The sequence below is a fragment of the Pinus tabuliformis genome, chromosome 2_2 (genome assembly GCF_031772625.1).
Source record: "Pinus tabuliformis cultivar Carrire ecotype Pingquan chromosome 2_2, CPIR1, whole genome shotgun sequence".
Taxonomy (NCBI): Eukaryota; Viridiplantae; Streptophyta; class Pinopsida; order Pinales; family Pinaceae; genus Pinus; species Pinus tabuliformis.
In genome coordinates this window covers 44295058-44310889 of record NC_142300.1, presented here as the reverse complement: position 1 = coordinate 44310889, position 15832 = coordinate 44295058, and the positions used below count along the sequence as shown (strand labels likewise).

The 15832-nt window shown below is 39.6% G+C and overlaps 1 protein-coding gene across 1 annotated transcript; it reads right to left on the bottom strand.

Moving 5' to 3' along the window:
* Positions 1–2788: 2788 nt before the first annotated feature.
* On the bottom strand, positions 2789–7111 carry LOC149191408 (uncharacterized). The gene is made up of 2 exons (XM_089406645.1): positions 5443–7111; positions 2789–4956 (listed from the first exon to the last, which is right to left on the bottom strand). The coding sequence occupies exons 1-2, from the start codon at positions 7109–7111 to the stop codon at positions 2789–2791; spliced, it is 3837 nt and encodes a 1278-aa protein (XP_089262771.1).
* Positions 7112–15832: the final 8721 nt, after the last annotated feature.

Here is a 15832-nt window from a genome sequence, read left to right as displayed (position 1 = left end):
ATGATTGGCAACAATGGTGTGCTAGGAGAGAACATATATTTTCAAGCGTGCATACTACTATTGATTACATGCAAACATGGAAAATGAGATACAAGGGAGTCCCATTACACTTGCCCAAGATGATGAAGCCGAGAGCGGTCGAGCTGAAGGCACACATCCGAAGTGAGATCCGAAACTATGAAGATCTCCCACATCTCATCACTAGCTTGCAGGCTTCCCATGCATGGGTATTCAGGAGTATGGATGTTGACATGCATGCACATGCGATTTCATCTATTGGGACACTCACCGAGGCAAAGACAAAGTCACAAGTCCAGCTAGAGCTTGACTCATACTTTGACAGGTTGATGTGCATAGCCACCAACACAGACTTGGTGATCAGTGAAAACACCATGCACTAGTATGTCGTTGGTCCAGCTACACTCAAGATAATTATGTGCATGCTATTAGAGGAGCTGGACAGAGGAGATAGAGCAGTGTACCCAGATGTTGCAGAGGCAAGAGTTTGATTCGAGAAAGATGTCACCATAGAATAAATGGACACCATCATGGACTACCGAGCTTGGCATCAGTTTGCTACTGTCGACCACCGTGAGGATGTCGAAGAGTTGTTCCTCCCACAATTGTCTGAGTCATAGTGATGACTTGCATGGATTTCTCAAGCCAGTTTTGTCTCACATGGGTACATGTGCAGATTTTATGTAATGTATTGTCAAGTGGAAGTTCAAGTGTCGATATTTGGATGTAACAGTCGTAGAGTAGATGAAGGGTCATGAGGGTAGATGGAAAATCACAAAGGGGAATGTAAGGGGCCACCCCACCCTTTGCTATATATAGTCCCTCATAACTCATTATATAGGCTTTTGGTTAGCCAAGCTTCTAGTAGGAGTATCTTAAAGAAATCTTGGAGAGTATTATAACAAGCCTTGTTTTCTCCACTGTGCAGAGCTAGTATATCTCTTTGGAGGAGTAGATGACAGTGACTGTAATGTTCCGCTGTTGGAACTAGTGGTTGGTCATGGTTGTATTGTATGATTGGAGCTTTTGCTTCTTAATATAATGGAGCCAGCACGTTTCATGTATATGTCATATTGTATTTCAGCTATCTTGTTTACTCTAAATGATATATGTATTTGTTTGCTTACACTTGCATGTATGGCTTTCCTATATAAGTATATATGAATCTTACTAAAATGTCATGTTTTTTTTTTTAATTAAAGACTAATCTATTAATAATAAAAGGAAAAATATTTACAGAGAGGTTTTAACCTCTGAGGGGGCCATAGCCAGCCCTCTATCAAAAAGACTGTTGCAACTATCACCTGACCTACTGGTTACAGAGATGAGAAACATAGACCCAAAAACCATTAGAGCCAGAGAGCATCGACACTTTGTTGTGAGCCGCCCTATTACAAAATGCAGTACTATGCGGCTATTACAGAAAGCTAGAAAGCCAAAATCGTGACTTGGAAGATGATAAAAGACCATACATATGATATCATAAGCATACCCAACTGAGAAGAGCATCCAAAAACTAACAATCCTGAGATGACTTGCTGAGGCATAGGAAATTAATCCTGAGTAGGCAAGTCTGTGTCTTTTTCGTTTGCCTTGCTGGGAGAGCTGACCCAATGAACCATCACATTTTCTTCTACTTCCATCATATTGCATCCTGGAGGAGTCACAAGGTGCAGAACGCTGCCAGAGAATTGCGCCGGCGCACAGGCAATGATTTCCTCATTAGAGGATTCTTGCTGATGGCGGGAATCTTCTTGCTGCACTTCTTCCTGCAACACAGTGGGGTTGTTGAGGACAACACCCGCTTTGCTGCCTTGAGAGTCACTGGAGTTTGTAGAGAGAGACCTTTCCTTAGAAGTTTCAACAGAATCTGAGAGCTCATCTTCTTCCTCTGAGAAGATGACAGTGATGAGAGCAGAGATAGTTGGCTTGTTGAGCCTGCTTTTAAATTTGAAGCGGGCTGAGTGAAGGGAACTGTTAAGGGACGGACCAGAGTGATCTGAAGGCGGTGAGGCTGGCGGGACAAAGGTTAATGGAGAGATACGCCGTGGACCAGAGCCACCACGACCCCGAGAGCATCCACGAGCTGCTGAAAGACTGCCCCAGCGTGAAATGCCACGAGGCCGAACCATTGTGGAGAAGAAAGACCAATTAAAGGTGCTAAAGGAATGAGGGAGAGAAAGAGACGACCCGCTGCTATCTGAAGGAAACTGGAGTAAACAGACCCCTGAAATGGAGACCCCAATGGAAAACCCAACACAGAGAATGCAACCAACCACGAGATATAGCCCTACCCTGATTGACTGAATCGAACACCCTTCCCAGACTCCCTCGACAGAGACCGAAATGAGACCACTTACAGAGATGGACCAGAGGAAAATCGACTGACTATACCAGATATTCGCTAAAGAAAGCAGACCTAAGTACCTGAAGCTGGTTGGGTGCATGCAGTTGTAAAACCATGGAGGATTCCAATTGCGTTGCCCTGCTCCTAAGTCCTGAATACATAACCAGCAGAGAATGTCCCTGCCAAAATACACCCGAGCTATACTGCAATTGTCTAAAGCGGACAGAGAAAACGAACTGAAAATAAATCTCACCATCCTAAAATTCCTTCCCTGCTTGCCTTGAACCCAATGCATCATAAATGCGAGGTGATGTCCTTCTACGAACCACCTTACTTACCCGCTATGATGCCAGTAAATATCCTGCCACAAATCGCCCAACGAACCTGCGGACTTGCCAGGTGCCGGCGTCATTTGCTTGAGCATTAACTGCTCATTAAGGCACCCGCATCCGGGTGTGATCCTTCCTTCGATTGCATATCACTGGTTACTATGGTTTTGAAGGTAGAGAGTTGATTCCCTGATGCTATACTGGAGATTGAGCCTTCAAAGAATTCCCTTCCACTGTCCACTCCTAGATTGGCAAGAAAGTCAGCCAGTTTATTCCCTTCCCTTCTGATATGTTTAAAGGAGATAGCTTGGTGATTAGTGAGCCATTGTTTGAGCATCTCTAGACGAGTGGCCATTCTCCAACTGCTGCTTACCTTATACACCGGGGAGCCCTGCATAAGCTTTGAGGCTATGTTGATTATAATCTGAGAGTCCCCTTCCACTATAAGAGGAAAGAGTCCTTTTTCCTGCGCCAAATTTAGTCCTCTCCATAGACCTTCCAGTTCCGCCGCATTATTGGTGTTCCAACCAATTGAACCGACAAAGGTAATTAGGGGATTTCCCTGGTAGTTTCTGATGCATCCACCAAAACCCGTTTTCCCAGGATTTCCTTTCGAAGCTCCATCGAAGTTGAGTTGAAATACGTTGATTGGAGGCGGAGTCCAACTTGGAGGAGAATCTAGATGCCTTGAGGGGTTATCATTTGAGAAGCCCGGATGCTTTAGTTGAATCTGCCAATTGTCCCATATGGCTTGTTCCTGCGGGAGAGTTGGGAAGTCCTCTTTAGACCAGCCTTTAATAGACATAGTTTCTTTAATATTATGGTGCAGTCCTATCCATATCTGCTCGATCGACTGTGCTTGATCTTTGAATATCCTTCTGTTTCTCTCCTTCCAAATGTTCCACATTAGAAGTCCTGGTATGAGTTGCCAAAGTTTATTTAAGAGTTTACTTTGATATGGCGCTTGGCTCCAGGTGCGAAGAGTCCCTTTGATGTCCCCAATCATTCTTCCATCCTTCTGACAGCGGAATGTAGCTTTTTCCCATAATTTCCTCCCTAGCGAGCAGGTTTGCATAAGATGCAGTGCTGATTCCTCTTCCTGTTTGCAGTTGGGGCACATAGATGGCCCGGAGAAATTCCTTTTCCTGAGATTATCCCATGTGAGGATCCTATTGTGAGAGAGCAGCCACAGAAAAGTTGAGACCTTCGGCCAAATGGAGGGGTTCCATATCTTATCCCATATGTTATCCTTGATTATCTTTTCTTTGATAATTATTTTATAAGCTTCCCTGGTTGTGAAGGTACCCCTTTCCTCATATCCCCATCTGAGAGTATCCGTGCCTGCCGAGGTGAGAATTTTTCTTTTTTGAAGTTCTAAGGAAAGAGAGATTTGAGTTTGCTCCGGACTGTGAGGTATTATCTGCTTGGCTTCTTTCCACGTTCTATGTTCTTGGACATTGTTTGAGTTCCAAAATTGGCTCACCTTATCATGTTGATTTATGTTTTGATCAGCAATTCCTGGAATGGTGTTTCTAAGATTTGGAAGCTGCTGCCATGAGTCTTCCCAGAACCTAGCTGTGTTGCCATCCTTCACCTCCCAAAAACTGTGCTTTTGAATAATATCTCTGTGTTGAATGGCTGAATTCCAAATAACCGATCCTTTACTGACTTCTGACATTCTAATTCTCTCCTCCATGGGCGTATTGCTTGCATATTTCGCTGTCCAAAGGGAGGCCCAAGGAGTACTAGGATTGGAGAGCCATTTCCACCAGATCTTGGCTCCCATTACCATGTTACTATGTTCTGGGTCTCTTAGCCCAATTCCTCCTGCTTTTTTGGGAAGACACGCTTTTTCCCATTTGACTAAAGCCCATTTTCTATTTGGTCCCGTTCTTCCCCACAGGAAATTCCGCTGAAGCTGTTTGATGGCCTTAAGAACCCACTTGGGTGCTGCTAAGATGGAGAAAAGGTAAAGAGGCATGGACTGGAGAACTGCTTTGATTAGAACCAGCCGGCTTGCCAAATTAAGCGCTCTATGAGTCCAGAGAGATAATCTTGCTTCCAGTTTTTCTAAAAGACTGTTCCACGAGGAGTGCTTGAGAGCCATGGAAAATAAGGGAGCACCCAAATATTTAGATGGAAGGGTAGCTATGGAGAAGCCAAGGATACGAGCAATAGCTCTCTGGGTGGTGGGAGGAGTGTTGAAGAAGAAAATCTGGGATTTAACTTTGTTTATGAGAGCTCCAGAAGCCTCCGAGAAGTCTGCAAGAATAGATTTAAGAGATCGAGCTTCTTGAACAGACGGATGACCAAAAACCATGTTATCATCAACGAATTGCTGGTGCGAAAAGGCAGGGGCCTGGTGGAAAGCTAACCCTTTGAGATGATGCGAAAGGAGGGCTTCTTTAATGCTTCGTCCTAACCCTTCAGCTAAGATAACAAACAGAAAGGGCGAGATAGGGTCCCCTTGGCGGATTCCCCGAGAGGGACGGAAGGTGGGCGACGGGATACCATTGATGAGAATAGAAAAGAACGAGGAGGAAATAAGACTACTGATCCATCTGATCCAGGAGGGGGCGAAACCAAAGGCTTGGAGGATCTTATGCATATATTCCCAACTAATGCTATCAAACGCCTTAGATAAATCAATTTTGAGCAACATACCTGGTTTTTTTAAGTGCTTGAGAGAGTGGATTATTTCATGGGTTAAGATTATCCCGTCCGTAATCTGCCTTCCTTCAACATAACCAGATTGCTCTGGAGAGATGATAAGGGGGAGCAGAGGCTTCAATCTGGAAGCTATCACCTTGGAAACAATCTTGTATATAATATTGCATAGAGCAATCGGTCGATATTTATCTGGAGTGTTGGACTCCTCTTCTTTAGGGATTAATGCTATGAATGTTGCGTTCAGGCCTGGGTACATCCACCTTAGAGTACGCGATTCTTCCGCCACCTGCCAAACTTCCCATTTGACCAGATCCCAGAAATGGTGAAAAAAATTTGAGGTAAATCCGTCGGGTCCTGGCGCTTTCCCTGCTTTGAGCTGATGTGCCGCCGCTTCCACTTCCTGAAGGCTTATAGGCTTGAGAAGGAGAGTATTATGATCTTCAGTGATTAATTTGGGTATATTTCTGATGATTTTATCAATAGCCTCTGTTCTGTTTATGTCAGGTTCCTGATTCATCTTCTTGAAGTAATCGAGGAACACCTGTTCTATTCCTTCATGTGTTTCAATTTTGCTGCCTTGTTCATTGTTGACATGAGAAATTTGATTGATCATTCTTCTTTGCACTGTGGATTTGTGAAAGAATTTCGTGTTCTTTTCACCCTCCTTCAGCCATCTAATTCTCGATTTTTGCCTCCAAAGAGTTTCCTCCTGTAACTCTCTCTCGAGTATTTGAGTTTCTAGGGACTGCTCTTTCTTGGTGAGATCTTCCGAACGTCCCTCATTTATCATTCTTTGCTGCACAACTTTCATCTCTTGATTGAGAGCTTCCTTCACTTTGAAAATGTTACCAAAGACAGAGTGATTCCAGCGTTTTATTTCCCCCTTGAGGTATTTCAGCTTCCTTTGGAAAATGGACATTTTTGTACCATCCGTTGGATTGCATTTTTGCCAAGATGTTCTGACAAATTCATGGAAGTCCGGATGAGCTAACCAAAAAGTCTCAAACCGGAAGGGACGCCTTGTATTGCAGCCAGGACTGTTCCACTGTAGGGCTATTGGCCAGTGATCAGAACCGGAAAAAGGAAGAATAGAAGCTGTGAATGCTCCTCCTAGATGGACTGCATTATCAGAGATTAGAAAACGGTCAAGACGCGATGCTATCTGCAATGGTGCTGCCCTTTTGTTGTTCCAGGTGAAGAGGCCATTATTGGTAGGAAGATCTATCAACCAATTATCCCGAATGAAATCTTTTAATATAGATCCTTCCCTGTTTATTCTACAACGCCCTCCTTTTTTTTCCTCCAGTGATGCGATCATGTTGTAATCTCCTCCAGAAATCCATAGCGGGTGTTTCCTCTCTGTGTTAAGTTGCGTTAAAGCATCCAAAATTTCAACCTTGTGCTGGGTGTCTTGAGGAAAGTACACATTTGTTATGTGACCATATATATTGGTTCCAATTATATGGAATATAGCTTGTATGAAATGTTTATTTGCATGAATATTTGCTAGTTGAATCATTCTTGCATCCCAGAGCACTGCAAGACCTCCGGATGCTCCCTGAGCATCAACAGCTGTTACTAGCCCCCCTGGCCAAGCTTTAGCTGCTACTTTTTCCAAAACTGTCGAATTACATTTTGTTTCCTGCAAAAAGAGAATTGCTGGTTTTTCCTCCATTAGCATGCGTTTTAAAAGTCTTCCTTTCTTTGGGCTATTAAGCCCTCTAATATTCCATGAAATCAGCTTCATTGGGAAGGCTTGGGGTGGGTATTGAAATACTTGGTTAGCTTGGCATATCTGCCTGATTCTACTAAAACCTCTCCAATCTTGATGGTTCTCTCTAGAGTAGATTTCCGTCCTCTTTTTTTGCTGTCTTTGGTGATAAATTTCCCATCCCATTGACTGCCGATTTGGACCCCTAGTGAATATTTCTTCTGGGCTCTATTGAGGACCGCCACTAGGTTATCCACTTGTCTTTCAGGTATTTTGTCGAAGTTCCCTGTTTTACACGCTTGTTCTAAGCCCAGGATATCTAGCTCGCCAATATCTATTGATTCTGTATCCTCCTCCATAATTTGAGGCTCGTGATCGCCTTCCTTCTCCTTTTCTATACTAGGGTTTGTGCCATCTATATCCATATCAGGGAGGCTCCAAGATTTTGAAGCTGTCTTGAGCTTGTTGCTTTCTAGTTCTACACTCTTTTCCCCCTTTTTTGATTGGGATCCTTGAATTTTTTCCTGAGTAGCTTCTTTTTCATTGGGGGTTAAATTATCTGGATCTTGCAGATCCTCATTGGCTAGAGCTTCAAAACTATTACTTGTAGAAGGTTTTGATTGAGCTCCTGAAGGTGTCTTTGTGGGTGCTACTGATTTCTTATTTCCCCTTCTTCGATTTGTCACCTTAGTGAAGCCATCTGACGATGTGTTTTCCTGGTCATTTTGAACTGAGGGTTTGCTATTTAATGGACAATCTCTGAACAGGTGGCCTAGGTCATGACATTTCCTGCACCTAAATGGAACATGCTCGTAATCAATTAACTGGATACATTCCACATCTTCATGAAAAAGACTCACCGTATCAGGAAGAGGTTGTTTCAGGTCCATGTAAACGCAGATCCGCGCATATGAGGTATATCTCTGCGTCTTTGTGTCTTCTGCTACCTTGACGAAGTCTCCCAGCACCTTGCCTATCGCTTTGAGAGAGTCCTCTTCCCAATATTCCAATGGCAGAGAGTACAACCTGATCCACACCGGCGCCCAGCTCAGGTCTTCCTTATCAGGGTTAAATCGTTCAATCCATTCTCTGAGAAATAGTCCGGCCGAGTTGAAGAAATAAGGGCCTCCTTCGAATACTCTGTTTCTATCCTCCAAGCAGTTGAAGACTGCAGTGAAAAATCCCTTCGGCCCTAGGTGCAAGGTTATGTGTCCTTTTGGATGCCATTTGACATTTATCCAGGCTCTCAACGCTTTCTCGTTTGGCCATATTCCAATGAATTTGCCTATGAGAGCATGATCTCTCATATATTGGATTCTAGCATTGATGCGATGACTCGGTAGCTCCACCTTGGGTCTATGTGTGGCTACTGGCTTGCAAGTGGACGAGCTTACTTTCGGCTTGTCTTGCTGTGCTTTTCCTGTCTGGTTCTGCTGACCTTTGTTATTGCTTCCATCATCGTGCTCCTGTCCCTGCTCTGAACCCGCGATATTCCTTTGCTGGTTGTCGTTTGTTGGAGGAGGCGCCCCTCCTTCCCCCTGAAGGGGGTTCATTGAACCCGCCTGCCAAAACCTGCGATCTGTAGAATACTACTCTGCCGCGATCTGACTCTGGTGGCCGCTGTCCTGAGGACCTGCCGTTGCAGGTGAGTACAGAAACCCTAAAATCGCAGAAAACCTAGTTGCAGAGCCCACCGACTCGATTATTTTCACTTCCCCCCTAAAATGTCATGTTGGTTTAACTATCACTTTGGATTGCTAGCTTTCTTGCCTTCTAGTTTGTGATGTATCTTTGCTCGTGTGTTCCCTTCTTAACTCTGTTCTTTCATAGGTTTCCAGGGGGCGCACTCACCTCACCCTTCTTGTGTTAGAATTTCTCATGCACCTTCCTTGACTTGCTACATATGTCACACCCTTGCTATCAATAGGGACATCTTACTTGCCTATGTGCACAACCACGGTTAAGGTGATACCGTATGACCCACTGCTGGGACTCCTACACCAAAGGACCTAAGGTCTAGTTGGTACTTCTTACTTAGGAGATCCCCTGACATATTGGCAAGTCCAACACCATCAACACCATCCTATCACAATTTTATTGTGAAACTAGTCCCATTATATCTATTCAGAGCCACTATCCAAATGGATAAGGGCTGGTATTCAAGTCCCTGACTGGGTGGTTTTCTCCCATCTTGTTGCAGTGATTTTCTAGGACTCAACATTTAGGTGCTAGAAGGAGGTCGAAGACTATGAACGGAAAAGAGAATTCAATCTAAATAAGAAGCCATTCCAAGAGTCACTCTCCCTCAATATCACCTCCAACTTCTAGGTCCTCATCTAAAACTCCTATTTCTATACCAGAAGTTGAGCAGTCGCCTTTGAAATCTCCTAGTACATTTCCTAAAACAACTTCTTTACATTATAATCTTGAATCACCTGAGCTTTAGAATTTAATAACGAAATTATAGGAAATCTCTATTTCACATAAAATCCTATCCCATCTAAAGCATCTGAAGGAAGCATCACTTCTATTTTGCAACTCCCTCATATTCTAACTCGTTCTCGAAGAAAAATTCTTAGAGTTCCTCCATTTGGATTTCCTCTTCCTTCTTTCCGAAAGAAGTCTAAGAAATATGAGTCACAGACATCAACTAGTGAGGTTATATCAAATTCCCCTCCACAAACACCTTCATTCCCTCCATTCATTCCTCTCAAAACCCATTCTTCTCAAGGTACTAGTGCTAGTTCATTTAGCCCAAGTACACAACCTACCTCTTCTTCCACACAAACTCCCTCAATATCCACTTCCCCTCAAACTCCAATAATGGTAGGTCAAAAGCCACAACAACCACCACCATTTAGCCCATTGGCCAATCTTGGAGTTGTGAAAATGGCACCACCCCTCCATGATTTACATAAACATCATGAAAGATGGCTCTGAAAATTTAATCCTGATGATGGATTGCCTGCTCGAGAACATCTCCATAATTATATGTTAACCATTAATCTTAATGGAGTGGCCGAAGAAGATAGTGTGGTAATATTATTTCCCTACACCTTTCAAGGATCAGCAGGCTCATGGTATTTTTCATTACCACCAGGATCTATTACTAATTGGGACATGTTTGAAGAGCAATTTTTAGCCAAATTTGGCAATGACCGCACAATTGCATCCCTTATCAATGATATTTCTAATTTAAAAGATAAATCAGGTGAAAAGATCAATGATTTCAATTCTAGATTCAATAAATTGCTAAACAAAATCCCAGCCACATCAAGCCTTGATGTTGATGTCCAAATCGAGTGGTATATTTCTTCTCTTCCTTCCAATATAGAAATTTTTGTAGATAGAGCCAATAAGGCTACTTTGGTAGAAAATATGAAAGAAGCCCTGTGTATATAAAATAGAATAGTTGCAATGGAAAGGAAGATAATCCAGGAAGATAGGAAAACAAGAAAGGCTACATTTAAGGATGAATCAAAGAAGAAAGCCCCTAAGGATCCTTTTGATCATGAAGGCATGGAAAAAGTCTCTAAAACCATGTCAAATGAAATGGTAGAGATTAAGAAATAGGTTACTTAATCCTCTTCTAAGAAACCTTTTAGATCTTTCAAGAGGAATTAGGCATCTAGTCCTCAACCACCAAAAACAATATCCAATTCCGAATCTGATTTAGATGAAGATGAAGAAGAAACTGCATTGTGTCATGAAGAGACTAAAGACGAAGAATTGGTTGAACTACATGTAATATGGGATTTTATCCTCCCTTCTTCCAATGCTGAAGAAGAGAAAGAAGATCTACCTATTAGCACTAGGAGTAAGGACCCTTTTGATTCAACACAATCGAATCAAAAGAAAAATCCCTCAACCTCCGCTACCAAGAATAAAGTGGCATGTAAAAAGTCTTCTCCTAAATCTCCTAAACCAACTCCATCCTCATCTAATCCTACATCTTCATCTAAAACATTGGTAGTTATTGATACAATGGAGTATAACATAGTGGAGCAAATGAAGAAAACCAAAGAAAATATCCATCTTCATGAGCTCAGTAAGCTTAACACCACTAGAAGTTATTATTGAAAGAATTGAACGCGGTTCCTGCTTATCCTCTTCCTGTTGCTATAATATACCAAGCTACTAGAGGAATGTGTAAACCTCCCAATGATTCATTGAATAAGGTCGATCCTATTGATGCTATATTAATTGGTGACATATCCAATTCACATACCCCCCTTTCCTCTTGACTTATGAAATCTTCAATAAGAATATGCACAACTACTTAATAGACTTAGGGGCCTCTTTGAACATTATCCCAAGACCAAGCTACACTAAATTAAAGGTTTCACCCCAAAATTCTATTGTTCACATCATGCAACATGATAGAACAAACATTGAGGTCTTAGGAGAAATGAATTTAGTTACCATTAGACTCTCTTCTAATCTGAAAGTTTTTCAAGTAATTGATATATTAGTTGTTGATATTCCTGAGTTATATGGTTTAATTTTTAGTAGAGATTGGTTTGAGAAAATTCACGACTATTTTGCAACATATTAGTCTCACTTGTGACTCCCTTACAACATAAAGGAAAATCAAATCGGAATTGACTGAGAAAAGTATTTGAAGCACAAAGTAATTGATTTTGAAGATGAAAATGAGCCAATAGCTTTTAACAATAATATCATTGGAAACTACTCTACTAAGTCATTTTTAGGAAATTCAATGCACATAAGTAACCTTTTTCAGATAACTCTACTACTTCCTAGATTGAGAACTTTTCTCAAAAAGATTCTTCTCGATGTATAAATCTTGTAGATAAACCATTAGTTAAAACTTTGTTTTGGACATTATATTTTGATGGATCTAAATCCAATGATGGTGCAGGAGCTGGTTGTATATTAATGAGTCCAGAAGGAGAAAACCATGCTAGCATGTAGGTTAGAACTGAATGAAGAAATAATACCACTGAATATGATGCATTGATTCAAGGTTTGTATAAAGAAATAGGCATTGATATCAAATATCTTCAAGTTTTTGGAGATTCAGAAATTGTTATCAAGCAAGAAACACCATTCATTGTCTCTCTGGACATTTAAAACATTACCAATAATTAGTCCAGGATCTTACTTCAAACTTTTTAGCATTCAACATCTCTCCTATCCCTATAATTCAAAATGCAAGTGCTGACCTTCTGGCTAATATAGAATCCAAGATTATACCATCAAACGATTATAGTCTAGATAGGTTTTCCATAGAATTAATTTTTCGACCATCCATTCTTGATAATGTCACCAATTGGTGAGTCTTTAATGATGACAATGATATCATAGGATTTTTGACATTCGAAGGGTCATATGACGATTGGATAATTGATGACAGTGAGAATGATAATCTGTTAAAATAGAAGTCCAATGAGAATCCCATACCTAAATCTATGGTAAATCTTGAGGATCTTTATGATCTTAAGGAAAGATTCAAGAAGGTTACTAATTCTAAAATCCAAAGTTCAACATAAGTTGAATGAGAATCCCATACCTATATCTATAGTAAAACTTGAAGATCTTTATGATCTTAAGGACATATTTAAGAAGGTTACTAATTCTAAACCCCAAATTCCAACCTTAAGGTTTGAACTAGTAAACCTTGGAACATATATGAAACCTCAAAACATCAATCTAGGACTTGGTCTCTCTCCTGATGAGAGATCAGCCTTTATTCATTGTTAAAAAAATATAAAGACCTATCTCTGCCTGGAAATATGATGATATCAAAACATATGATTCCTCCATCTTACAACACACCATTCCCATGGTATCTAATGACAAAAATGTATAATAGAAATTAAGGAAAATTCATCCCAATTTAGAAAGTCAAATCAAGTCTAAACTAAATAAGCTTCTTAAAGCCAAGATTGTCTTTCTTGTTAGGAATCCAAAATGGGTTTCAAACTTAGTACATGTTAGGAAGAAGAATGGTGACATTCACATCTGTATAGACATTAGAAATCTCAACAAATCTTGTCAGAAAGACAATTTTGCATTGCCGACTATGGAGCAAATACTGCAATCAATAGTTGGTTCAGAACTAATGTATTTTCTTGATGTATTTTCGGGGTATAACCAAATCTTGGTTCATCAATATGATAGATTAAAGACTACATTCAGGACTAAATGGGGAACCTATGCCTACTAGAAAATGCATTTTGGTTTAATTAACACATGGATAACTTTCCAAACAGCTATTGATATAGCTTTCAAAGGTATGGTAAAAAAAATTGTTGTAATTTATTTGGATCATATAACCATTTATTCCAGGAAGAGAAATAACCATTTACATGACTTAAAGAAAATCTTTGAACATTGCAAAAAATATAGAATTTCATTAAATCCAAAGAAGTCTTACTTTGCTCTAAATCAAGGTAAGCTTCTAGGGTTTATTGTATCCAAAAATGGCATTTGTATTGATCCAGACAAAAAAAAAAAATTATTATGAAATTTCTTTACCCCATAATAAAAAATCTCTGCAGTCTTTTCTAGGTTAGATAAATTTTGTTAAGGGATTTGTCCCTGAATTTTCCCAAATTGTTTTACCATTAAAAACCATGATTAAGAAAAATTCAATCTTTAAGTGGGGACATAATGAAAGAGAAGCTTTTGATTTAATCAAACAAGCCATTATGAATGCTCCCTCTTTAAGAACTCTAATTTTTTCTAATCATTTCATCTTGTATACATTCGCTTCTTAAACATCTTATGCTATTGTGTTAACACAACTTAATGACCAAAAAATTGAAGCACCCCTATCTTTCTTTAGTTCTAATTTTCAAGGTGCTGAACTAAATTATTTAAAGGTGGAAAATCAAGATTTTTCTGTTTTCAAATGTATAAAGCACTTCAAGTCTTTTCTCCTAAAACCCCATACTAAAATCATAGTCCCATTCTCAGCATTGAGACAATTACTTATGCAAAGGGAAGTAGGAGAAAAAAGGGAAAATTGGGTAACATATATGCAAGAATATGATATTGACATTAAACCAGCCAAAATTGTCAAGGGACAAGGTTTTTGCAGATTTCTAACAGGAGCTTCCAACCTACCAGTAAATGAGGACTCAGCTAATACTGTACACATATAAGGGGTAAGCCTAAATGATTTAGAATCCCAATATGTTGATCTCATTTTCTATTTGAAAAATGGATATGCTCCTCCTGAACTCAATCACAAAAGGAAAAGGGCTTTAAGATTAAAATAAAATCAATATGAAATCATTGATGACGTGTTATTAAGGAGAAATTATGATTCTGTATTATTAAGATGCCTTGAAAATTCTAAAACACAGAAGGTTTTGCATGAAATCCATGATGGACCATCTGGTGGACATTTTGGAGGAGATACTACTGCACATAAGAACCTACATGTTGGGTACTATTAGCCAAATTTGTTCAAAGATACCCATGAATACGTGAGGAAATGAAAAATATGTCAAACTATTGCTGGAAGGCAATGGAAACCTGCCTTACCTTTGCAAATGGTCAACATTGAACAACCTTTTGAAGAATGGGGATTAGATATCATGGGTGAGATTTTTCCTCATTCCTCAAAGCAACATAGGTATGTCCTTACAGCTACATACTATTTTACTAAGTCGGTGGAAGCAATTCCACTAAAGGTATCCAATTCTGATACCATCTTGAATTCATTGATCAATCCATTATTACCAGATTTGGCTTACCAACTGCACTTACATTTGATAATGCATCTTACTTTTTAGGAAATAATATGGCTGAATTTTCTCTTAAGATGTGTTTTAAGCTTAAGTACTGTGCTAACTACTAGCTTAAAGGAAATGGTTTAGCAGAATCAACCAATAAGAACCTCATAAGGATTATTAAAAGAACTGTTGATCATAGCCAAAAGAATTGACATAAATCTTTGACATTTTCTCTATGGGAAGATCAAATATCCTGGAAGGCCTCAATAGGCACTTCTCCATTCAATCTAGTATATGGAAAAGAAGCTATCATCCCTTTAAATCTAGCCCTTCCCTCATTAGCCCTAGTCCAATTTACTGAAGAAACACCTTCTTCTTCTTTACAACCTAAGACAATCTCAAATTCTTAAATTAGAAGAAGAAAGGGAGAAAGAAAAACTTACACATACTTGCCATTAACAACTAGTCAAATCTTCCTTTGATGCAAGTTCCGTTTTCACAAAATCTTTTCAAATTGGAGATATTGTCCTTAAATGGGATAAGGAACATGAGGAAAAAGGAAAGCATACTAAATTCCAGAAAATGTGGCTTGGACAATTTCAATTTGTTGAACAAGTAGACCCACCAACGTTCATATTGCAAGATATATCAGGAAAGAGAGATTCTCTTCCTCTCAATGGGATTATTTTGAAAAAAAATCTTTTCTTAGAAGATTACATCTTCTACTGTAACATTGTTTCATTTATTTTTTTTGTTTTCTTAGAAAGATAATGTTAAATAGCATCACTTTTGGCTTTGCAAATAAAATCTCTTCAAATATTTTTGATCTTTCGATTTGAAAGTAGAAATTCTTAATGAAATGATCATAACATTTGAAAATTAGCTAAGTATCATCAAGCTCTAAAATTTTATTTTCCATTGAAGTTGTAAATTATTTGAAAACCCCAAATTTATAAAATTCTTTTATTCTATTATAAGTCAAGAAAGGTTATCTTTAACAAAGTAAAGATTATTTACAGCTAAGCATCTCCAACTCTAAAAATTGTGATAC

Coding starts and splice junctions, on each gene's coding strand:
- LOC149191408 (XM_089406645.1), bottom strand. CDS start 7,111: ATGAAGCTGATTTCATGGAATATTAGAGGGCTTAATAGCCCAAAGAAA. Junction 4,957..5,442: donor CATCTCTCCAGAGCAATCTG/GTTATGTTGAAG, acceptor CTATTCTTGCAG/ACTTCTCGGAGGCTTCTGGA.